Raw genomic sequence first — 19,049 nt, forward strand, 5'->3', positions numbered from 1 at the left:
AAAGAGACCTCTCTCTTTCAAAGAGACCAAGGCACTATTTAATTGTGAGGGCATAAAATCAGGAAATTTAGGTAGTAAGGTTAAATAGCAAAAAAGTGGGATAAAGTAGGCTTTGCTTGTCAGTAGGCTCTTTACTTTGATAAGAATAATAAAAGGGTCTGTGACCCCTAAAGTCCAGAGGCTGTCTAGATCTGTGGGGGGTAGGGTGCATAAATAATGCTGTGGCCTCCTCTAGGCAGTGTGTTTCATAGCAATGATTTGTGAAGCTGATGAGTTTTTCATTGTTATATTGCTATATTGTATAATATAACATCATGTTCTATCAACACTGCTTTTGTTTTGGGTCTTTTTGTTGGTTGGTTTGGTTTTTGTTGCTTTTTTTGTAAATCTTGTGTTGTATTTAACACAAGAGAACCCTGACCTTTACACACTGATGCTTGTTCATACTCCACCATGTCCCTTTTGTCTCAAAATACCCCAATCTGAAATTCTAATCTGCTTCTCAATGTTCCACTGCAAAGGGGTGACAACTTACATTCCATATTTGACAGCAGGTCCCCATGTAAGATCTCAAAGCTCAGCAAGAGGTTTCTTATACTCTGTGGTGAACAGGATAAATTTTGTAATTCAGACAATAAATCTGAGCTATCTGTATGTACAGAAACACTAAAATGAGAACATATGTTGGAGACAGGTATGCTGTAATGAGACCATATTTTATTGAATTCCAGATTTCCACTCAGGATGTAGAAACCACAGGCACAATTATTTCCTGCTAGCATAGTGACCACAGATAAAACTCGCATAAGTAATTCCATCGAGCCTCATGCATTATGTTTTACCCTTTCAGTGCAATTTTATGTAAACATACTTACATCCAGAAAAGCTATAGTTTTAAGCAGTGAGTCAGACATTGTATCTCTAACATATATAGAATTTAGAAGCATTCTTATTGTCATTATCACATTTACTACACTTTCAGGATTAGAACTTCAAAGAAGAGCCTGCCAGAGGAAAATGCAGGAAATGTTTGCATTCCTGTGTGATTCTATCATCCAGGGGCCTGTAATGGTGAAATCACCCTTCAGCAGATGTTGTTTGAAAGGTCAGGTTAAATCCTAATACACAATAGACATTCATTTCAGTTCTTCCCTTTTTAGTTATTGATTATAATTCTGATTCATACAGCAAATCCTTCTGGTGTCTCTGATATAACAACTCATACCACCTGGAAACTTCTTGCAGCACTTTGTCTCTCTTCCCCTGGTCTTTGTCAGCTTCCCAAACATCACTGAAACCATCCTTCCAATATCCCAATGATGTTAAAGAGATGTTCTTTATATCTGCACCTAAAGCACAGAGCCAATTCTAACTAGCACTAAGGTTTCCTTAGTTTATTTTGGCAGAATGTATTTATGCTTCTTCAATCAAGGCCTCCTCACACTTTTGAAAAGATCATGAAGATAGACTAAGTCTTCTTAGTTGAATCTCATCTATATGAAGTGACTGACTAGATAACACAATTGTCCTTTATGTTCCGCTAGGAATTGAATCCAGGTGTCTTGAGAGTAAGAGACTCTCTTTGTCTGTTAGCTATACAGTGTGTTGATTATTTTTTTAACTCCTTGGAGGTTTTTTCCCATATAAATTCGGATAGTACCTTCTGTATATTTTCCTGTGCATTAAATTCAAATGATACACCTCAGTGCTGTGGTCATAATACTTGAAACAGAATTTCACACTTTTGCACTGTATTTACTGTTTCATATTCTATTCAGAAGATACTGCATCATAATTCCCACCTAATGCACTACTAGACCTTCTAGATGAGTGTCAGATTGTGGGGTTTGTTGCCATAGTTTCGTTTCATTTTCTCCCCGCTTTTATGTGTATTTTAAAAATGCAAGTTCAAGCTCCCAAATATTATTCTGATAGTAATATTAGTAAACTAATTTTGTTTTATACTTATTATTTTGGGGGGCATGACTATGGTGATTTATTAATTCTGCAATTAATTCTGCACTAATTGCAAAGAGTAAGTAGGTACTACTTCAAAGCTAAGCAAAGCATTAGATACAACCATCCATAAGCAAGCTTCTCTAATTTCTGTCACATATATATCAAGAGGCTGCCTGTAGGAAAAGACAGGTAAGTACTACTAAGCTGATGTCTGCCTTGCAATCGAGTGACATTTCAGTGAGGTATGTTAGAAACAAGAGGAAAAAAAATGGTGCAGCATGTGAAGCCCATCTAATTCATATGACAAGTTAATGGGATTTTATACAGCACTGTCATTTCAGTGCCATATGCTACCCTTTTCTAACAAACGTGATCAAATTTTTGGTTGCAATGCATATAAAACATCCATGTGGATGCACCACAATTGCAAGCACTTATGCAAAGGTGACATCAACGCCCACAGCCGAGCCTGGTGACAGACAGTTATTAGCAGTGACTGCAGTCAGGCAGAGATAGCTGTGCCTAGAGGGAAAGAGGGAAAAAGGAGAGGTCTGCTGCCACAGGTGAAGGCACTGCCTTACTTTGGCCTGAGACAAAAGGAATGAAAAATAGGAGCCACTGTCTTGAGGCAAAATATCTTCAGCATCTTACCTCTTGCTGGGAGGATGATCCAACTCTGAGCTTAGCAGGATTTGAAAGTCAGAATCCCCTGCATCTCCCTGAGATTAACTGATATGTTTGTCTTCCCTGTGGAGACACTTTCCAGATGATTTTCTTGCCCTGAAGTCTGTTCTTGCATAGTAACTCCTACTAAAATCCTGATGCAGCTTTCTCTTTTATAAAATTTAAATGTGTGGTGTGATAATGCTGAAACCCCTGAACAATGAAATGGCATACTTCTACCTACTCTCTGTACTTCAGAAAAGGTCAGATTCCTATTGTTTGCAGCCCTCTTACCTGCTAGTGCAGAAGATTTTTGCCCCTGTTTTATTTTGGATTTGTAAGATGCATACAGTGAAGGACAAAAGAGGATCTATGTAAAAAACGATAAGCAAACTATGACCCCCCTCCCCTTCTAAAAAGAGTTCAAAATTCAAACAAGTAATTTAGAATATGTACCCATGGCAAGAAAAGACCAGACAACTATGAAAGGAAAAGAGATCATGGAGTTTTTTAGTTAGAGGAAGGAAGTCTTTTATAAAGAGGGACTTGTTGAACTATGTGAAATGCAAGTTGAGGTTTGGTGTATTTTTCTTGTGATTGCCACCTTTCAGTTCTCAGGTTCTTCTCCCTAATGGCACGTTTCAGATGCATGTACCTGACTGTGCAGTTGATGCAAGTACAAATGCATGAACTTTGATAAAGGCAAGTGAAATATCCCTGTGGGGGAATAGAAACTTGTATTTCCAGAGGGATGTAAGGTAACATTTTTTTTAACATCATGAATTTTTACATTAACTCAGGGATATTTTTTAAAGTCCTGATTTGTGTGTCAACAACATAATGCATGACTGCTGTAAAAAATTAGTTTTATGTTCAACATTCCAGCAGCCAGTCTGAGACTGAAGTGACCTGGTGCTGATCAGACTATGAAAAATTATTTCTTGCATTGTGCTTAATATCGTAATGTTTGCATTGTTCTAAATTTCATATCATTAACCAGCCAGAGTTCTGCAACTTGACCACATTGGAAGGAAGCAGTCCCAGCTCCTCTTCAGCCTTTAATAGGGTGGGTTGGCTGGTTGGTTGGTTGGTTGGTTGGTTGGTTGGTGAGGTTTTTTTTGAGGACAACAGGAGGTAAAAAGGGTAAGTTTTGATGTGGATCTGTTCCCTGGTATAACTCATCACATGACAGCACAAGCAATTGCACCCCTTCAAGAGACACCGATGCAAGGGCCAGACTGAACTGCAGTAAATAAGGGCACATCTGCTCCTCCTGGCTTCAGGTGATCATTCAACTGTGACCTTTTACTGCAGATATGGAAGTCTCTGTAGGACCAACTGAAGACTGTTTCATTATGAGCAACTGCCTATCCACTCCTTTGTTCCTCTTTGTAGGTGGGTATTTATGCTTACATGAATATGAAGGGGGATCAAACAGAAACTGCTACCAAACAGAAACAGAAGCAGTCTGTGCTCATCGCAACAGTGTGCGCATGCACACATACACAGACACGCACACACTCTTTTAATTACTAGCACTCTTGCCATCTCTCCCACTCCAAAAAGCCTTCTAAGTATTTAAAGAACGTTAACTTTTATAAAGGATGGAGTAAATCATGTGACCTGTCAAAATCTATAAATGGTCGGGGCACTGGGGGCTGTCGAAAACTAAGTGGCCTTCTCAGAGAGTTCTGGAAAGTTTGGCTTTAACAGCAAGAAGTCTGACACCAGCGTTCAGCCACCTTCAGTTGCTGGTCTCATGTTTCAAGGATTCTTCAGCATCAGCCAAGGCATCTAATGTTGCAAGACGATGGGTGTTTACGACAGTGCTTAGCATTTTAGGAGAACCATGTAACACCCCAGAGGCTGTGGGTCTCAGTTTTTTTGTTTGCGTATCAGCTAACAGCTGAGAGTAAAAAAGTAAGACAAGGGCCGTTTTCAGAACCTGTGGGGGACTTTTTGACAGCTTTACCTCCATGTCTCTTGGCCTGGGGAAGTATGACTTTCCCGCTTCGACGCAACTCCTACTCACGCAGTCCAACCACTACTTAAACGGTGTTGCTACAAAAACAAATTCCTACACCTTAATTCCTTTCCCTCTTTGCCTAATGATATTCTGCACAACACCACGTCTCACCCGCCTCTCGACTTCTCCCTCCGCGCTTGTTTGTGCAAACAAACTCTCCGCCTCTCCAATTCCCCTCAGCCCGGGGAGCGGCAGCAGTCCCGGTTCCCGCAGCCCCTCTCCGTGGGCCGCACCCGCCCCGGCGGCAGCGCTGAGGGCGCAGCCCCTCACGGGCAAGGAACGGCGCCGGTCGGGGCCGCCGGGCGCAGGCGCGGCCGGGACCCGGCCGCCGCCATGTCGTGAGCGGAAGCCGAGACGGGCCGGGGGAGGGCGGCAGTGCGGCCCCGCCCGGCAGCGGGGAGGGCGCGGGGGAGGGACGGCGGCGGTGGCAGCGGGCAGCAGTCGCCGCAGGAGCTGCCGCCGGAGCTAGCCGGGCTGTCCCGCGCCCTCCGCAGCGCTCGCTGCCTGCCTGGCCGCCCCCGCCGGGTAGCGGGAACGCGGAGCGCGGAGGCTGCGGGAGCCGGGCGGAGAAGATGCCCCTGGCGCAGTTGGCAGACCCTTGGCAGAAGATGGCTGTGGAGAGCACGGCCGAGAGCAGCACCGAGGTACGGGGCGGGCGGGGGGGTGCTGCGGGGAAAGTTGTGAGGAGAGGACGGGACCGGGACTCCCGGTGCTGCCGTCGCTCAGGGGATGGGCAGAGTTTCCCCCTAGCGAGGTTTCGGGATGGGCAGCGGACGGGGTCCAGGCGGCAGCGGCCCGGTGGGGGAGCGCGGCGAGCGCCGGCCCCTGCACGCCGCTTCCTCTCCGGGGCACTGACTCACGGCCGGCACCGGCCGGGACTCCCCCGCCCGCGCCGGGCTCGGGGCGTGTTTCCCGGGACCGGGCTGCTCCCGGCGCGCTCCCTCCCCTTCCGCCCCGTTCCCGGGAGGGAGTAACCTGCCTCCGCGGTGGCCGCCGGCTCGGGCGCTTTTGTTCCAGCGCGGTGTCTGGTTACTGTCACGGCGAGTTTCCTTTCCCGGGGCGGCCCCGCCACCTCCGCCGGCGCGGCTTGAGGTGGGCAGGAGGACCAGGCCTGCCCTCGCCTTGCCCGGTGCCCTCGCCTTGCGGCCGCTCCCCGTGTGGGTCCCCGCCCGGTGCCGCTGCCCCCTTATCTCGGCAGGATGGGGTTGCCGGTAGTTTCGCAAGAATTTGGGAAACCGCAGGGACGTGAAGGGTGGTGGAGCATGGGTGAAGCTTTGTGCTCGGTAGCGTTGCCGGGAACAACCCCGGGGTGCCGCGCAGTGTGGGTTTCCCGCTGTGGTAGCGGGGAGTGCGTGTTGTGCCTGTCCTTGTTAGGCAGGACGCGTGTCAGCTTTCCTAGGTTGGAATAATGAGAGCGGCTGGAAATTAGAGTCACTTGATACCGAGGCCATAGAAGCTTTCAGCTATTTTAATATTTTTTCCTACTATTCTTGGTTTGGATCTATGTAAACACTGCACCTACACAGTCAGTTGTGCTTGCTCCGTGAGTCCCTAGTAGCCTACAGTGCGTGTGCTACTTTGCGACCAGATTCCATCTGAAAAGAAAAAGCTGCTTTTGACAGTGCAGCTTCGACCTGAATCGGCTCCAGCTGATACTCAGCCAGGCTGCTTCAAGTGATGCTGATGTGAAGCGGTGTGGACCCAGGCCAGCTCCCAACAATTAGTCGCAAGGTTAGGACTCTCTCCTTAGTGAGACGAGCATAGAGGGACCAATGCAGAGTTTCTGCAGTATCAGGATTTGTCCTTTTGGTCTTTGTCTTGTCATCCTTCGGCTGAAAGTCACTGTATCTCAGGGAGTCAGAAGAACCTACAGTTCACATCTGACAGGCACATACTTTTTTTTTTTTTAAATTCTTGTCAGGTACTGTAGTTACTTTTAAATTCGTGCTAGTTATTCACTGACTTCTGGAGTAGTGATCTTAGATGATTTTAAACTGGGAGTAACTGCAATAGAGTGTGATGCTTGAGGGTGGGGCAGAGGGTGGTAGGGGAAAACAGATTAATCATTTAGAGAAAAGAACTGTTGCTTTAGTCTTTGATGCTCACTGCATGTGGTCTAACTTCAATAATAGTGTATTTTCTAGATATGTAGAAAAATAGATTGCTATTTGCAATGTGTGTACTTGCATGATTATACTTTACTTGTTTTAGCATATTTCAGACATCATTTGTTTTTAAATTGCTGTCCTAAACTTTTTGAAATAAATGTACTTTATCACTTCCTTAAAAGCAGTTAAACTTTTTATTGACATGAGTGTATCATGTAGAGCAGTTTATCACCAAAAAATGTCTAGGACCAATAATAAAACATGAAACAGCATGAACTGACAGGTTTGCACTCCAAGGCCCTAGCCTAGAATAAACAGTTTTTGAAAAGACCAGGCTGCACCTGCAAAAGCTTCTAAGATGACATTCAAAAGGAAAAAGTTCCTTAGAAAGGTTGCTTATGTGAAATAACTATTTAAGAAAAGATATTTTAGTAAAAATAGTTTAATTCAAATACATAGACAAGTGACCTAAATACATAACTTGGATTTTTGATTTGCATGAGTTGTGTTTATCTGTAGCATAGCGATATCCTAATTACAGACCCTATTCTGCAAGAGTATCCTTGGGCAAAAATGTTCTTACATTTGCCTGAAACTCATTGTGATTTCAGTCATAGTTTGATACTAATAATGTCTTAGCTGTAACTCTGAGTAAAGCATTTCTGCTAACCTCTCAGATTTGCTGACACAAGTCTTGAAACGCTGATTAGCCATATATGGAATTACAAATTTTTGAGCTCTAAAACTCAGCTCAGACACTTTCCTTGTCTTAACGACTAATGGAATTTTTAATTGACTTGATTTTTCATTTGTTTCCCAGTGCAGTCCCATAGTTACAGTGGTACCACCAAGGAGGTGATATTCTGTGATGGGTGAGCAAATTTAGGAGAAGGACTAGGATACCTTTAAATAGCTTTAGAGTAGAAGTGTACTTAACCACAAAGAGCTGCTGTAACTTAGGTGTGCAGAACATAGTCTTTCTTTCTTAAAAAATAAAGCAGACAAATTTTTTTTTAGATAAAATGTGGCTTTATAATTTTCAGGACTTTTGTTTCTACAGGTCCAAACAGGCCAGTGATCCACATTGCATCTCTGACAACTTTTTTAATGTGTAAAGTAGTTACACTATTTTTAAAATATTTTGTCTGTACGTGTAGTTTCAGTTTCATGTTGTAAATCACAGCACCTTTAAAGCTTGTGGAATGATGCTGTCTCTTACTGACTCAGGGTCTACTCAGGATTCATAACAAGCACAGGTTAGTTTTTCATGGTGAGAATATGCCTGTTATTGCAAATCATCTGCTTTCGAGCAAATTAAGTATTGATGACTTGAGTCTGCATTTGAATGCCTGAATAACTAGCCTGATCCTTTGATCTGTACTCCCAGCCATGCATATTAATATCATCTGGAGGAGAATGAATACAGTTATGGCAGCCAAATTTTGGACACCAATATGTTGAAAGAACTGGCCCTCATAAGGAGATGCCATTTGCTAGACGTTCTGGGAAGCATTTGTGACAGCTGTCATTAGGAGCTTTAATTTAGATGCTCCAGACTGACTGTGGAGAAAGTTCTTTTTTTTTTTTCCACTGCTCTTGACAGAGTTTATGGTCACTTGTTCAGGTGTTTAAGTAGGTGGTATGAATCTTCCTTCACAATTTCTTTGTTTTATATTCTGTATCCAGGATTATTTGAACTTTGCATGAGACAAGGGATGCTAGCACTTAGCAGTCATGCTGATATTTTAAAGAAGCTAGTATAATGCAAATTTTGCTTTGTAATTTCATTTTGATTGTCAGTGTGGCATTCTCTATGTCAATATATATTTCTGGCCTGGAAGCTGAAATTTGTCAGATGTCTTTCCACCTGTAGCCTTGAGCCTGTGTTTGTGATTGTCTCTTCACATTCTGTACCATGTAATCAGTGTTGTACTTGTCTTCCACAGGAGCAAAGGCTGTATTTACAGTCATTTCTGGTATAGCCAACACAGGTAAATAGTTAAAGCCAAAGTGGAATCACCTAAATGGACTGGTCTGTGGGGGTTTTGAAGACTATCCATTTTCTCTCCATTGTAGACAAAATTCTGTGCAGCACTCGGCTGTCGCTTCTCATGCAGAACTGCTGTCAGCATAGTGCATTCTGAAGTCTGAATTTTTCACTGATTTGTGGGCTGATGTTTTCTTGTACTGAGTTAAAAATGGGAATTAGAAATTTAATTTTCATTTAAATAAGTAGTATACACTATATTCCACAAACTGTTGTGATAGACAGATAACAGGTCTTATATGTATGTAAATACTATCTTGAGAAACACATAATCTGCATGAGAAGTGTTGGAGGGGGATGTTCAGATTTTTCATATCCTTATTGGTACCATTTTACCTGCTTTGTTTTCCAGTTAACACAGTCCTAATCTGTAACATAGTAATCATGTCCTGTGGTCAGCTGAGTGGGGCAGGAAAAGACAGGAGCTTTACTTCGTTGAATTCAGTACCTCCATGCACTCACTATTGTGTGCTCTCTGCAGCTCTTGGTTTCCTTGTAAAGGTGTTGAATTTAACTTCTCTGAATGGTTTTGTTGCTTTTCTTCGGGCATCGGCAGTTCTTATCTTGTTATTGTTTTGTTTGTATTGTAGTGTAGGCAATATTTCTTGCCCCAGCTGTAACACAAAGTAGATGTGAGCAGATTGACACATTTAAAGGTGTGTCTGTTATCTTTGAATTGGTTGTGGTCTGTCGCACTGACTGTAGTTGTTTGTCATTTGAAATGCTAAACTTAAAGTCACATTGAAACATAGACTGAGGTGGGCGTTTAATTATTTCTGCACATCAAAAATACTAGCTTTGGGTGTTGACTGATCTTGGCAGGTGGCAGATCTACCAGCTTTAAGAGCCTACTCAAGATACTGGTTTGGAATTGTGTTTTTTCCTGTGGGGAGATGTTTTGTTTTGAATTTGAGGCTTTCTTTTTTTGGGTTCTTTTTTCCACCAGATATAATTCATAGCCATATACCAATAGTGAAACTTTTAAGCAGTTTTTCAGGCCAGAGTAGATTCATATAATCAGGGGTTTTTTTCAATTTTGGTGATGTTCAAGAGGAGAACAATTTCATCAGTAAAACTAGGAAAAGTTAGAATCCCTTCAGGGAATATTTAAGTTTGGGCAAAGTGGTTGAGTACCACCATTGCTGTGCCATATGCTTACATACGTGATACCATGCTACTTATTCTCTCCTTATTCCCTGAAATAAGATTAAATGCCTCACCCACTGGAAATAGAGGGGAGAAAAAAATCCTGTGTAGCAGATGGGAAAATGAGGCTCAACAGCTTAGTGACCCCATCTAGCATCATTCATTGAGTCTCTTCTAGAACTACATGAACTCTGATTTTTTGGGATCTGCTCCACTGCCTTGACCACAAAGTTACTGCTAGTTCATTCCTATCAGTAAGAGTTACCATATGTTGTCTTTGATGCAAGAAACCTCTGTGGTATGCTTAACACTCCACTTAACTATTTTTGGAGGAAATAATTTTTATTATTAATTTATTTATTTATTCAGTGAAGCCATTCAATTTTGTGTGAGTGAGTATGTATCTTAAAAATACTTTACTGTGGTCTGGGTCTGTTTCCTGACAGTTTCTAAGTTGAAATTAAAATAAATGTTAAAAGAATATTTAAATAATTTAATCCAAGCATTAATTTATTGAAACATGCTTAGCTAGATGCAAATGATGTGAAGAAATGGTATTTTGTGATTTTAAATATCCAACGATACATAGCTCTGAAAAAGAAAACCCTCTTTGTCCTGCATATTCAAAAGGTAGTGTTTTTAGGATGTAAATATTATTTGAATTATTTCTTGCATAAGATGTTCGCCAAAATTAGTTACTGTTAGAACTTAGACTTACTTGTGAAAAAATGCTTTTAGCTTCATGGGGGTTTTTTCTCCTTCTGTCTTCCTGTAGCTGACTTTTGTTTCATAGTCAGAACTATACTTCAGAAATCCTGAATTTTAGGAAGTAGTGAAGTTGTTCCACGGCTTATTCTCTATTCTTAGCAGAATGTATGAAAATAGTAAACTATAAAATCAATGTAAAAAATGTGTAAATTTCACCTTTTGAATTTATTATGAATTCTGAGAAACTAGCTAACTTTTGAAAACCTGTGTGTGTAACACAGGGAAGCGCAGTGCAGAGCCTTGCTGTGCCTGCTCAGGGAAGGGCCTGGCACATCCTCCCTGAGTGCATCCAGTCCTTTGGCAGGAGCCTGGGAAGGCACAGGGCCTTTCCAGGGGCCTGGGACTGCAGGAGGAAGGGAAGGTGAGCTGCACCTGCCTTCTCATGCAGATGCAGGCTTGGTAATAAGATTTGTACGCTCTCAGGTGCCAGAGTCACTCTTAAGATTATGCATGCAAGCAGAAGGAATTTCTTCTATTTTCAGGTGTGCAGCAGTAGTTGGGTATATTAAGGTGGGTGATTTCTAATAATGTGTGTGTTTCTTCTTCCTCTTTGGAGCAGATGAGCAGAGATTGGGTGCTGTGGGGTTTTTGGCTTTGTTTTACTAAGGCTGGTCAATTGATGTGTAAAGCATAATAATTTACTACCCATCCACTTGTTTAGGTAGGGAACTGAGACTTTCTATTCCCTGTCTTTTTCTCATTTTCTTGGGTTTTGTGTTGATTGGCTGGGGTTTTTTTGTGAACACATGACCACACTGGTTTTAGCTGGTTTTAGCTACACAGTCTGCTTGTCCAAGAAAAAGATTTTATAACAGTATATGTACAGCATCTTGAATAATGTTGTGGCACTTGTTTGACTTCAAGATGAGTTAATTTGGAGAATAAAACTTGCTGAGAGCTTTTTACTATACTTTTCTAATGTTCCTTGGCATGGTGCTGGCGAAATGCCAGCAAAGAAAAGCACTGCGGTGCAGGAAAGGGGACTGCTTTTCTGTATTGTTCAACTATACTCTTGAGTCATACTAGATGGGAAGAAGGTGGCAAAGCAGATAGGGTTTACAAAATCACATTGTTAAAGTTGCCCAAGTATCCTAACTTAAAAAAGTTTGGCTTTGTACCTAAATGATTTGCAAGTTAATGGCTTTTATCTCAGTTTGTCTATGGAGAGGCAAGTTTCAACATCCTGTTGTTTCTCTTAATACTTAGCAAAGGAAGAAGTCTGTCACCTTAGACAATAAAATTGAAAATAAATTCTGTGGAATTCATGGAACATAAGTTAACAAAGTTTTATATTAAAATGCTGGTGGGATTTTTTTTTTTTAAGAAGGAGTTTTTAATGCTTGCATGTACTATTTCTAACAGTATATGTAAAATGTTTTGGATGAGTGTTATAAGAGAACAGCTAGAGAAGTCTAAGATGGTGGCTCACTTCTGCTATTTGCATCTAGTAAATTTTAATCAGGTCAGGATTTAGGTAAGTGCTTTGGATCTGTGTGGCTTCACAGCTCAGAAGTTAGGGCACAAGTCATTAATTCAGATCCTATTAAAGCCTTATATTTTATTTAAGCACTGGAATAGATTGTGAAAACTCCTGAAGATTTAAGAAGAGCTTAGACATAAATGTCTTGTGAGCAGCATTGTAGGAATAGCTGATCTTGCTTTGGTACATGGAGATAGATCAGCTGACCTCTTAAGGTCCTTTTTGGTCTATTTTCAACTATTTTTTGCAGACCAACAAATTTTTTCTCAGGGTAGCTCATTGCTGCTTAGAATAGCAGTTTTGAGTGTGCACAGTTCAAAAGGTTTTTACTAAATGTGGTTCCACACAGTGCCTTGTGGCACAGATGCATTATGAGTGTTTCAGTGGAATGCTGCATTTTGTGCTGCTTTGAAACAAGCCAGAAGCATTGTCACAGCTTTACTCTATCCAAGGACCTCACAGTTCTTGGGCTTTGTCAGTTGAGAGTCCCTTGAAAACACAGAGGGAAGGAGCTTGGGTCTATATATACCCAGTGTTTTAATGACTAAATAATACTGCAAGTTCTCATGTGTTTAAATCCAGTAACTGGGTAGATCTGGAAGTTTTCATAGTTGACAACTAGGAGTTACCTGAGAGAGCCTTCATCACCTATGTTACTCATTGGCATGTTAAAACTTCCACATAACAATTTGTGAGGGGTCTGATTCAGACATCTTATCTCTTTTTCTTATTTGTGTCCTCAAAGAATCATTCTGCACTGATTTACAGTTTAATTCTTGATTTAACTCTTGTCAAGTCTTGATTAATTGCTGAGTCTAGGAATATAATATTTTTTGTGTTTACTGAGTTTTGTGGTTCTGCTACAAGGCACCAATTACATGGAAAAGCCAGTAGTTGCCAAGTCTACTGAACTCTGTTAGTAGTATAAGGACTGCCTACTAATTTATATGCTCAATTCCAGTATTAATAATTAGGAAATATTGACTTTAATGGCAGAAAAATTATTCCAAAAGATGCAATTGGTATCAGTTTCATAAAGAGTTTTTAAGTAGCTGACAAACATAGTTGAGGAAAAAAGTTAAAATATTTACCAGAAAGAATACTTAAACATTCCAAAATAGTCTAAATTCAAAGGGAAAATATTCTGGGGATGGGAGGAGGTGTCAAATATTGAAGAATATCTGGGGACAAACTTAATGCCCTTCAGAAAAAAATCCTTTTAGACTGTAGAAAAGAACAAAGATTAACAGAATGTAGGAATGGAGATGCTAAACTAAATCTAAAAACTTCAAGTGTATACTATCTATCATATTATTGATGAAACTAAGGGGAAAATATGAAAAATGAATACAATAGGAAACATAAGTATTTGCTCACTTAAAACTTCAATTGATATGGTTTGGATACATGTAAAAACAGTACATTCCCAGTACATTCCATGTACTGGAAATGATGGTTACCTGACATTATTATTAAAACAAGATATCCTGCCCCAAGTTCCAAAGTCCTAATTGTATTTATGGATGCTAGGTGCTGTATTATATGTACAAAATTATCCATCTGGATCCAGTGCTAATCAGAAAGGTAGCTTTGAAAAGCATTAGGTTTATTGTGCAGGTGAGTTTTGCCAGACTTCTGAGACAAATTGAATCTCTTACAGTAAATGCTGGGACTATAATTTAAAAAAAAAAAGTGGCATTACAACTTGCAGATCAATATGTAACTGTGGTACGTAAAGTGCAGGATATTCAGTGCTTCAAAGGAAGTGGTTAATTGATTGTAGAGAGATGTGGGCTGCATTTCTTGGTGTACTTCTTTCTTACAAAGGATTTGGTATGACTGTGTGTTCTTGATGCCAGTACCTTAACATGTGATGCTACTTGTGACCACATTGTCCCTGCAATGTGCTTTTTATGGGTGTGCATTACTGGTCCAGATTTGAAATAATTTGAATTTTAAAAAAACTTTCTTTAAACTGTCTTTCTGCCAGTAAATTCCTAGGAGTTCTTACATTCTGAGTGTTCAGTGGTTTGAAACCTGTAATTTTTGATTGCTAGAAATATTGATGATTGATTGACTTTTGTGTCACATGTTCTGTCAGATCATTTGGGGGACATTCATGTACTAGCTGCCTGATAAGGATTCCCTGGTGTCTGCCTGCTTTATACCTAGTAGAGAACCTGTAGGATCTCTTTGTGTTCCTGTCCATGTGCCTTCAGGAAAACTGCTGGAGCCCAGCTGTGTTTAGGTATTGATTTCTACTAATTTAGTGAGATATGGCAACAGGTTTAAAAGCTTTGAGGAAACAAATATTGTACCTTAATTAACATGACTTTTTCCACTGGAAAACAGAATAGGAAGTTGAATCAGAGTGGATTGGAAGACCATTTTATAGGTTGCCTTTGTAAGGGATGGGCACCCTCCTTTCCCTGGCAGAAATTGATTGTTTACATGTTCAGGTGTAAGTAGAAATTTTCTAAGGACCTTTTCTGTTATTTTTCTTCTCTTGTGTTGCCATCTGAAATAGGTTTTACTTTTGAAACCAGAGTACTGGGAATATCTAGATCGTGGATCAATTCTGCTTAATTAGTTGCCCTGCTATGGGAGGAGAGCACCTGAAGAATAATCAAGGTCTGGAGTCTGTCCTTTGAATTAAACTAATCTGAGAATGCAAAAGATATATATTCAGCCTTCTCTTGGTCTGTGTTCATCAGACTATTAGATCTGCTCCCAGCCTGTTATGTCATCAAGGCATGCCCTTGGTGCTAGTTAAATACTAGAGGGAGTCTACAACCAGCAAAACAAAACATGTTTCATTTGCTCACTTCTTAAATGTGCTGCTGACCTCCTCACTCCACACTGCTTTCAACAGTGCCATTTCCAACAGGAACCTTTGGGCTTTACATTTGAACTCCTACGAAAGGCTACAAAGTACACAGCCTTTCTGAATACACAGCTGTTTTCCATTCAATGGTATATACCAGCAAACCATAAATCATATATACATATTCTTCTTTACCTTACATGGCTCAGACTGTTCTGAGAAAAACTGGTTCTACCATCCAGTGATTCCCTTAGCATAATCATTGCTTGGGTAGACCTGTTTGAAAAGATCTTGCTAAGCCAGTGCTCTGGCTCAGACAGGACTGCATGGTGCTCATGCTGATTGCTTGAGTTTGTTCCTAGTTCCACTGAATGTGTTTTGCTTGAGTTCAGCTGAAAAGTAACTGTGAGGAGTGCAGGATTAAACAGGAAGACCAGATTGTGCAAAACAGTTTATTTTTTTTGCAGAAGTTTGCTGTGGTTTTTCTGGTTGACTGCTGAGAAAGTCAGTGAGGTTGAAGATTAGAGCCTTTTTAAAAACAGAGGTTGATCTCGCCTTTTTCTCTTTGAAAGGAGGCTTCTCTGAAGTTTCTGAGGGTGCATTTCACTTCCAACTGATTTCAGTTGTCTTAAAATAGTAAATGTGAGAACTTAAACTTACTGTGTTGTGAATTCTTTTTTAACCTGCAGTTAATGTACATTACTATTTAGCAGAATGACTATTGTAGCAGGAATTACTATTTCTGAAAATCTGCATGTGGAATGGAGTCAGTGTAGAGCACATGGTTTTGATATACAAATTGCCCTATTTTAGGCCCCAGAGTTTAGCCATTGTTGCTGTTAGGACATTACAGACTCCTCCTTTTCAGCTAAAGTCAATTATTTTATTTGTTCCACTGTTTTTTTTGTTGTTTTTTTTTCTGATTGCAAGGTTGAAAGAAGCTATGTTGTGGTGTGAACAGAATGTAGAGGTGTGTAGCTAACATACTAATGTTAATTTATGTCTTAAATTTGAGAAAAGAGGAAGTATGTGACTTGTGGCCTTGATGGTAATGATATATGTGTACTCAATATACAGCTTGTCCCTGTAAACAAGCTTTATTAAAAACACTCATTTCTGTTACTTAGCTAAGCTGGTATTTTTCTGGTCTTCCATTTGATAATATTAACTTTTTATGTCTCTTAAGGAAGGATAGTACAATAAAATATGCACTGCCTGTACACTATAAGTAAAAGATATTACAGTGTGGGGAATGTGGGCTTTTGGGAGAATCATCAAATTACCCTTTGCTGTACAGATAAAAGATTGTATTAGCTGCCCTTAACTGAGACAGCTTTTAAAGATTATATTCACTGCTGTAGTTATGTATAGCACATGCCACTGATTTCTTACTAGAAAGAAATCTTTCCATCATGGAAAGATGACTTCCAGATTTGACCACAGTCATGTCAGAAGTCTCTAGTATCTTCCTGAAGCTTTTCCTGAAGGAAAGATGAGAAAATAGCACTGCTACCATGTGCCAGATGTCTGCACTAGGAAGACAATCAGAAAATCCTGTCTTCTTCCCCTCCCCACCACCTAAACAAAACAACCAAAAACCCCCAAAAATAAATCCAAAACCAAAAAAAAGCCCCAAACAACACAAAAAAAGCCCCCCAAAAAACCTAAAAAAACACCCCCTCAAAAAACCCCAGCCCACCTGTGTCATATTTGGGAAATCCATGATTCCTATAATTTAGCTTTTTCTAGCTGCATCTTCCAGGAAAAAAAAAAGCTCCGGAGAAAAGTTGCTAGAGAGCTGGTAATCATCTGATTGAACATTCAGTGTGCTTGCAATATTTGAAAATTAGAATTTGGAAGTGGTTAGGATTTAATCTGACACATATGAAAGACTCTCCTGTAGCCATATGCAAGCTAGAAGATTCTATTAATCAGAAGTGGTTACAGAAGATGTTAGGAAAGTTCTGAAGAATTCTGCTGAAAAACTGAGTAGTGGGAAGGAAGGTGTGAAATGAAGCTAAAATCTGAATTTCTGAACAGCTTTTACTAACTTTCTGACATCTAAAAGGTAACTATTTATACATGTATGTAACTTCTAAGTAAATTAGGATTTGAAAAAATTGATTAATTAGACTTTGGATTCTCTAGGGAAACAATGCACAAATGAGCTCAGATTCTGTCTCCAATGGTAATGGAAAATGGTAACCATTTTTAATAGTTTTTTGTGACCGTGTTCACAGGGGTCTGAGGATGAGGGAAGAGATGAGGATCTGACTCCATGTTTCAGAAGGCTTGATTTATTATTTTATGATATATATTATATTAAAACTATACTAAAAGAATAGAAGAAAGGATTTCATCAGAAGGCTAGCTAAGAATACAAAAGAAGGAATGAATAACAAAGGCTTGTGTCTCGGACAGAGAGTCCAACCCAGCTGACTGTGATTGGCCATTAATTAGAAACAACCAGATGGGACCAATCCCAGATGCCCCTGTTGCATTCCACAGCAGCAGATAATCATTGTTTACATTTTGTTCCTGAGGCCTCTCAGCTTCTCAGGAGGAAAAATCCTAAGGAAAGGATTTTTCAGAAAATATCATGGCTACAGTTTTTCATTTGTTTCTAAAATGATACTGAATCACTGTTAAAATTTAGGAGCAAACTAAGAATTAATGCCTGAGGTGATGCCCTGTTCCCTAACTTAGTAAATATGTACTTTTATTTACAACTTCCTATTGGTCATGCTTGTTGTGTAAGCAAAGTCATTCAGATTCTTTCAGGCAAAAATCTCTTAGAAATTCTCCAATTATAGTATCACTGTCCAGCAAAGGAAAGCCTTTGTTGACCAACAAGGTATTCAAGGTTTTTGGATTTTTTTTAAATCTTTATTACTAAATTTCAAATTCAAAAGCCTTTTTCTGTATTGCTTGTTAGCATAGCCCTTGGGAAGTACAGAAAGTGGTAAATGCTGTCTAATTGATAGTAAAATTAGAATTGCATTCAGTATTTTTTTAAGGAAAATTTATAACTACAGTCTATACTGTAGTTATAAATTTTCCTTAAGGTTGAATAAGGACTGACTTACTATGTAAGGTCATGGTCTTAGAAGGAGCCCCTTTATCTGTTCATTTTGTGTGACTTTTTGCCATTCAGTCTTCATCAGGTTTAACTGTTTTGCAGAAGTTGTAGTAATGCAAATAATGTCTAGCTGTGTAGTAATGAGGCTTCAAATGCCAGGTGGTTTTATGTATTTCTTCCTGTGACTTCATCCAGGTTGAGAATACACAAGGATCAAAGCAAGAGTGGCATTACATGCCAGCAATAGGGAATTTTCCCTATTTACTGTTTACTTTCAATTACTTTTCATTTTTTCAATTTCAGTGTTTACTTTCAATTACCTGCTTTTGTAGAATATGGAGAAGAGAGTACAGTAACATGCTATGAAAGCCTATTTCCAATATATTTATTTCTGTACTTGGATTCAGTATTTATTTTCACTTTGTGTCTTTTTTATAGAATGGACAGCAAATTGTGGATGAACCTATGGGAGAAGATGATATCAACCAACAAACTGTAAGTAAAAGATGGCTGTAATAAAAACAGTACAATTTTGGAGCACGCTGACATCTCTTAATTCATAATGGTAGTTTGCCACTAGTGTTTTGTTGTTTGATATTACTGGGCATGGGGTGCACTCTCAGATCTTAATATTTTTGAGAGAGGTTTTTTTTCTCACTGACTCCAGTCTAGTTTGGTATCCTGCTGTTCTCAAAACTCATCCCTCAGCTTTTAATAGTGTTTCAGGGAAGGTTGAGTGTGAAGAACAACTGTGAAAGTGTAATTTCCATTGTGCTGGTTATTGAAAAGCATTCATCAAAGGAGTTCTTAACCTAGGCTTCTTAAAAATAGAGATTGTTACTAAAGAGAGGATCAGTGAACCTTCCTTACTGTGATAATTTTTAAGGTTCCTTGTCTTCATGTCGGACTTGCAGTTTACAAAATTTCATAATGTGAAGATACTGAGTTC

The 19,049-nt window shown here is 39.9% G+C and overlaps 1 protein-coding gene across 5 annotated transcripts in view; it reads left to right on the forward strand.

Annotated features, from left to right (window-relative positions):
• The first annotated feature begins 5,029 nt into the window (after positions 1-5,029).
• The window catches only part of RPS6KA3 (ribosomal protein S6 kinase A3), a 74,109-nt gene continuing 60,089 nt past the window's right edge, over positions 5,030-19,049 (forward strand). For 2 of the 5 annotated variants that reach the window (XM_071430411.1, XM_071430412.1), the window contains exons 1-2: positions 5,033-5,292; positions 18,539-18,595. In XM_071430411.1, the coding sequence (XP_071286512.1) occupies positions 5,221-5,292; positions 18,539-18,595 (129 nt within the window). In that variant the 5' untranslated portion in view covers positions 5,033-5,220. Of the gene's footprint in view, positions 5,293-18,538; positions 18,596-19,049 lie in introns of those variants that run through there. The other 3 variants (XM_071430409.1, XM_071430410.1, XM_071430413.1) reach the window with 3 other exon arrangements.

The sequence above is a fragment of the Agelaius tricolor genome, unplaced genomic scaffold, assembly GCF_023055355.1.
Source record: "Agelaius tricolor isolate 1412-34295 unplaced genomic scaffold, bAgeTri1.0.p SCAF_7, whole genome shotgun sequence".
In the NCBI taxonomy this organism is placed as follows: domain Eukaryota; kingdom Metazoa; phylum Chordata; class Aves; order Passeriformes; family Icteridae; genus Agelaius; species Agelaius tricolor.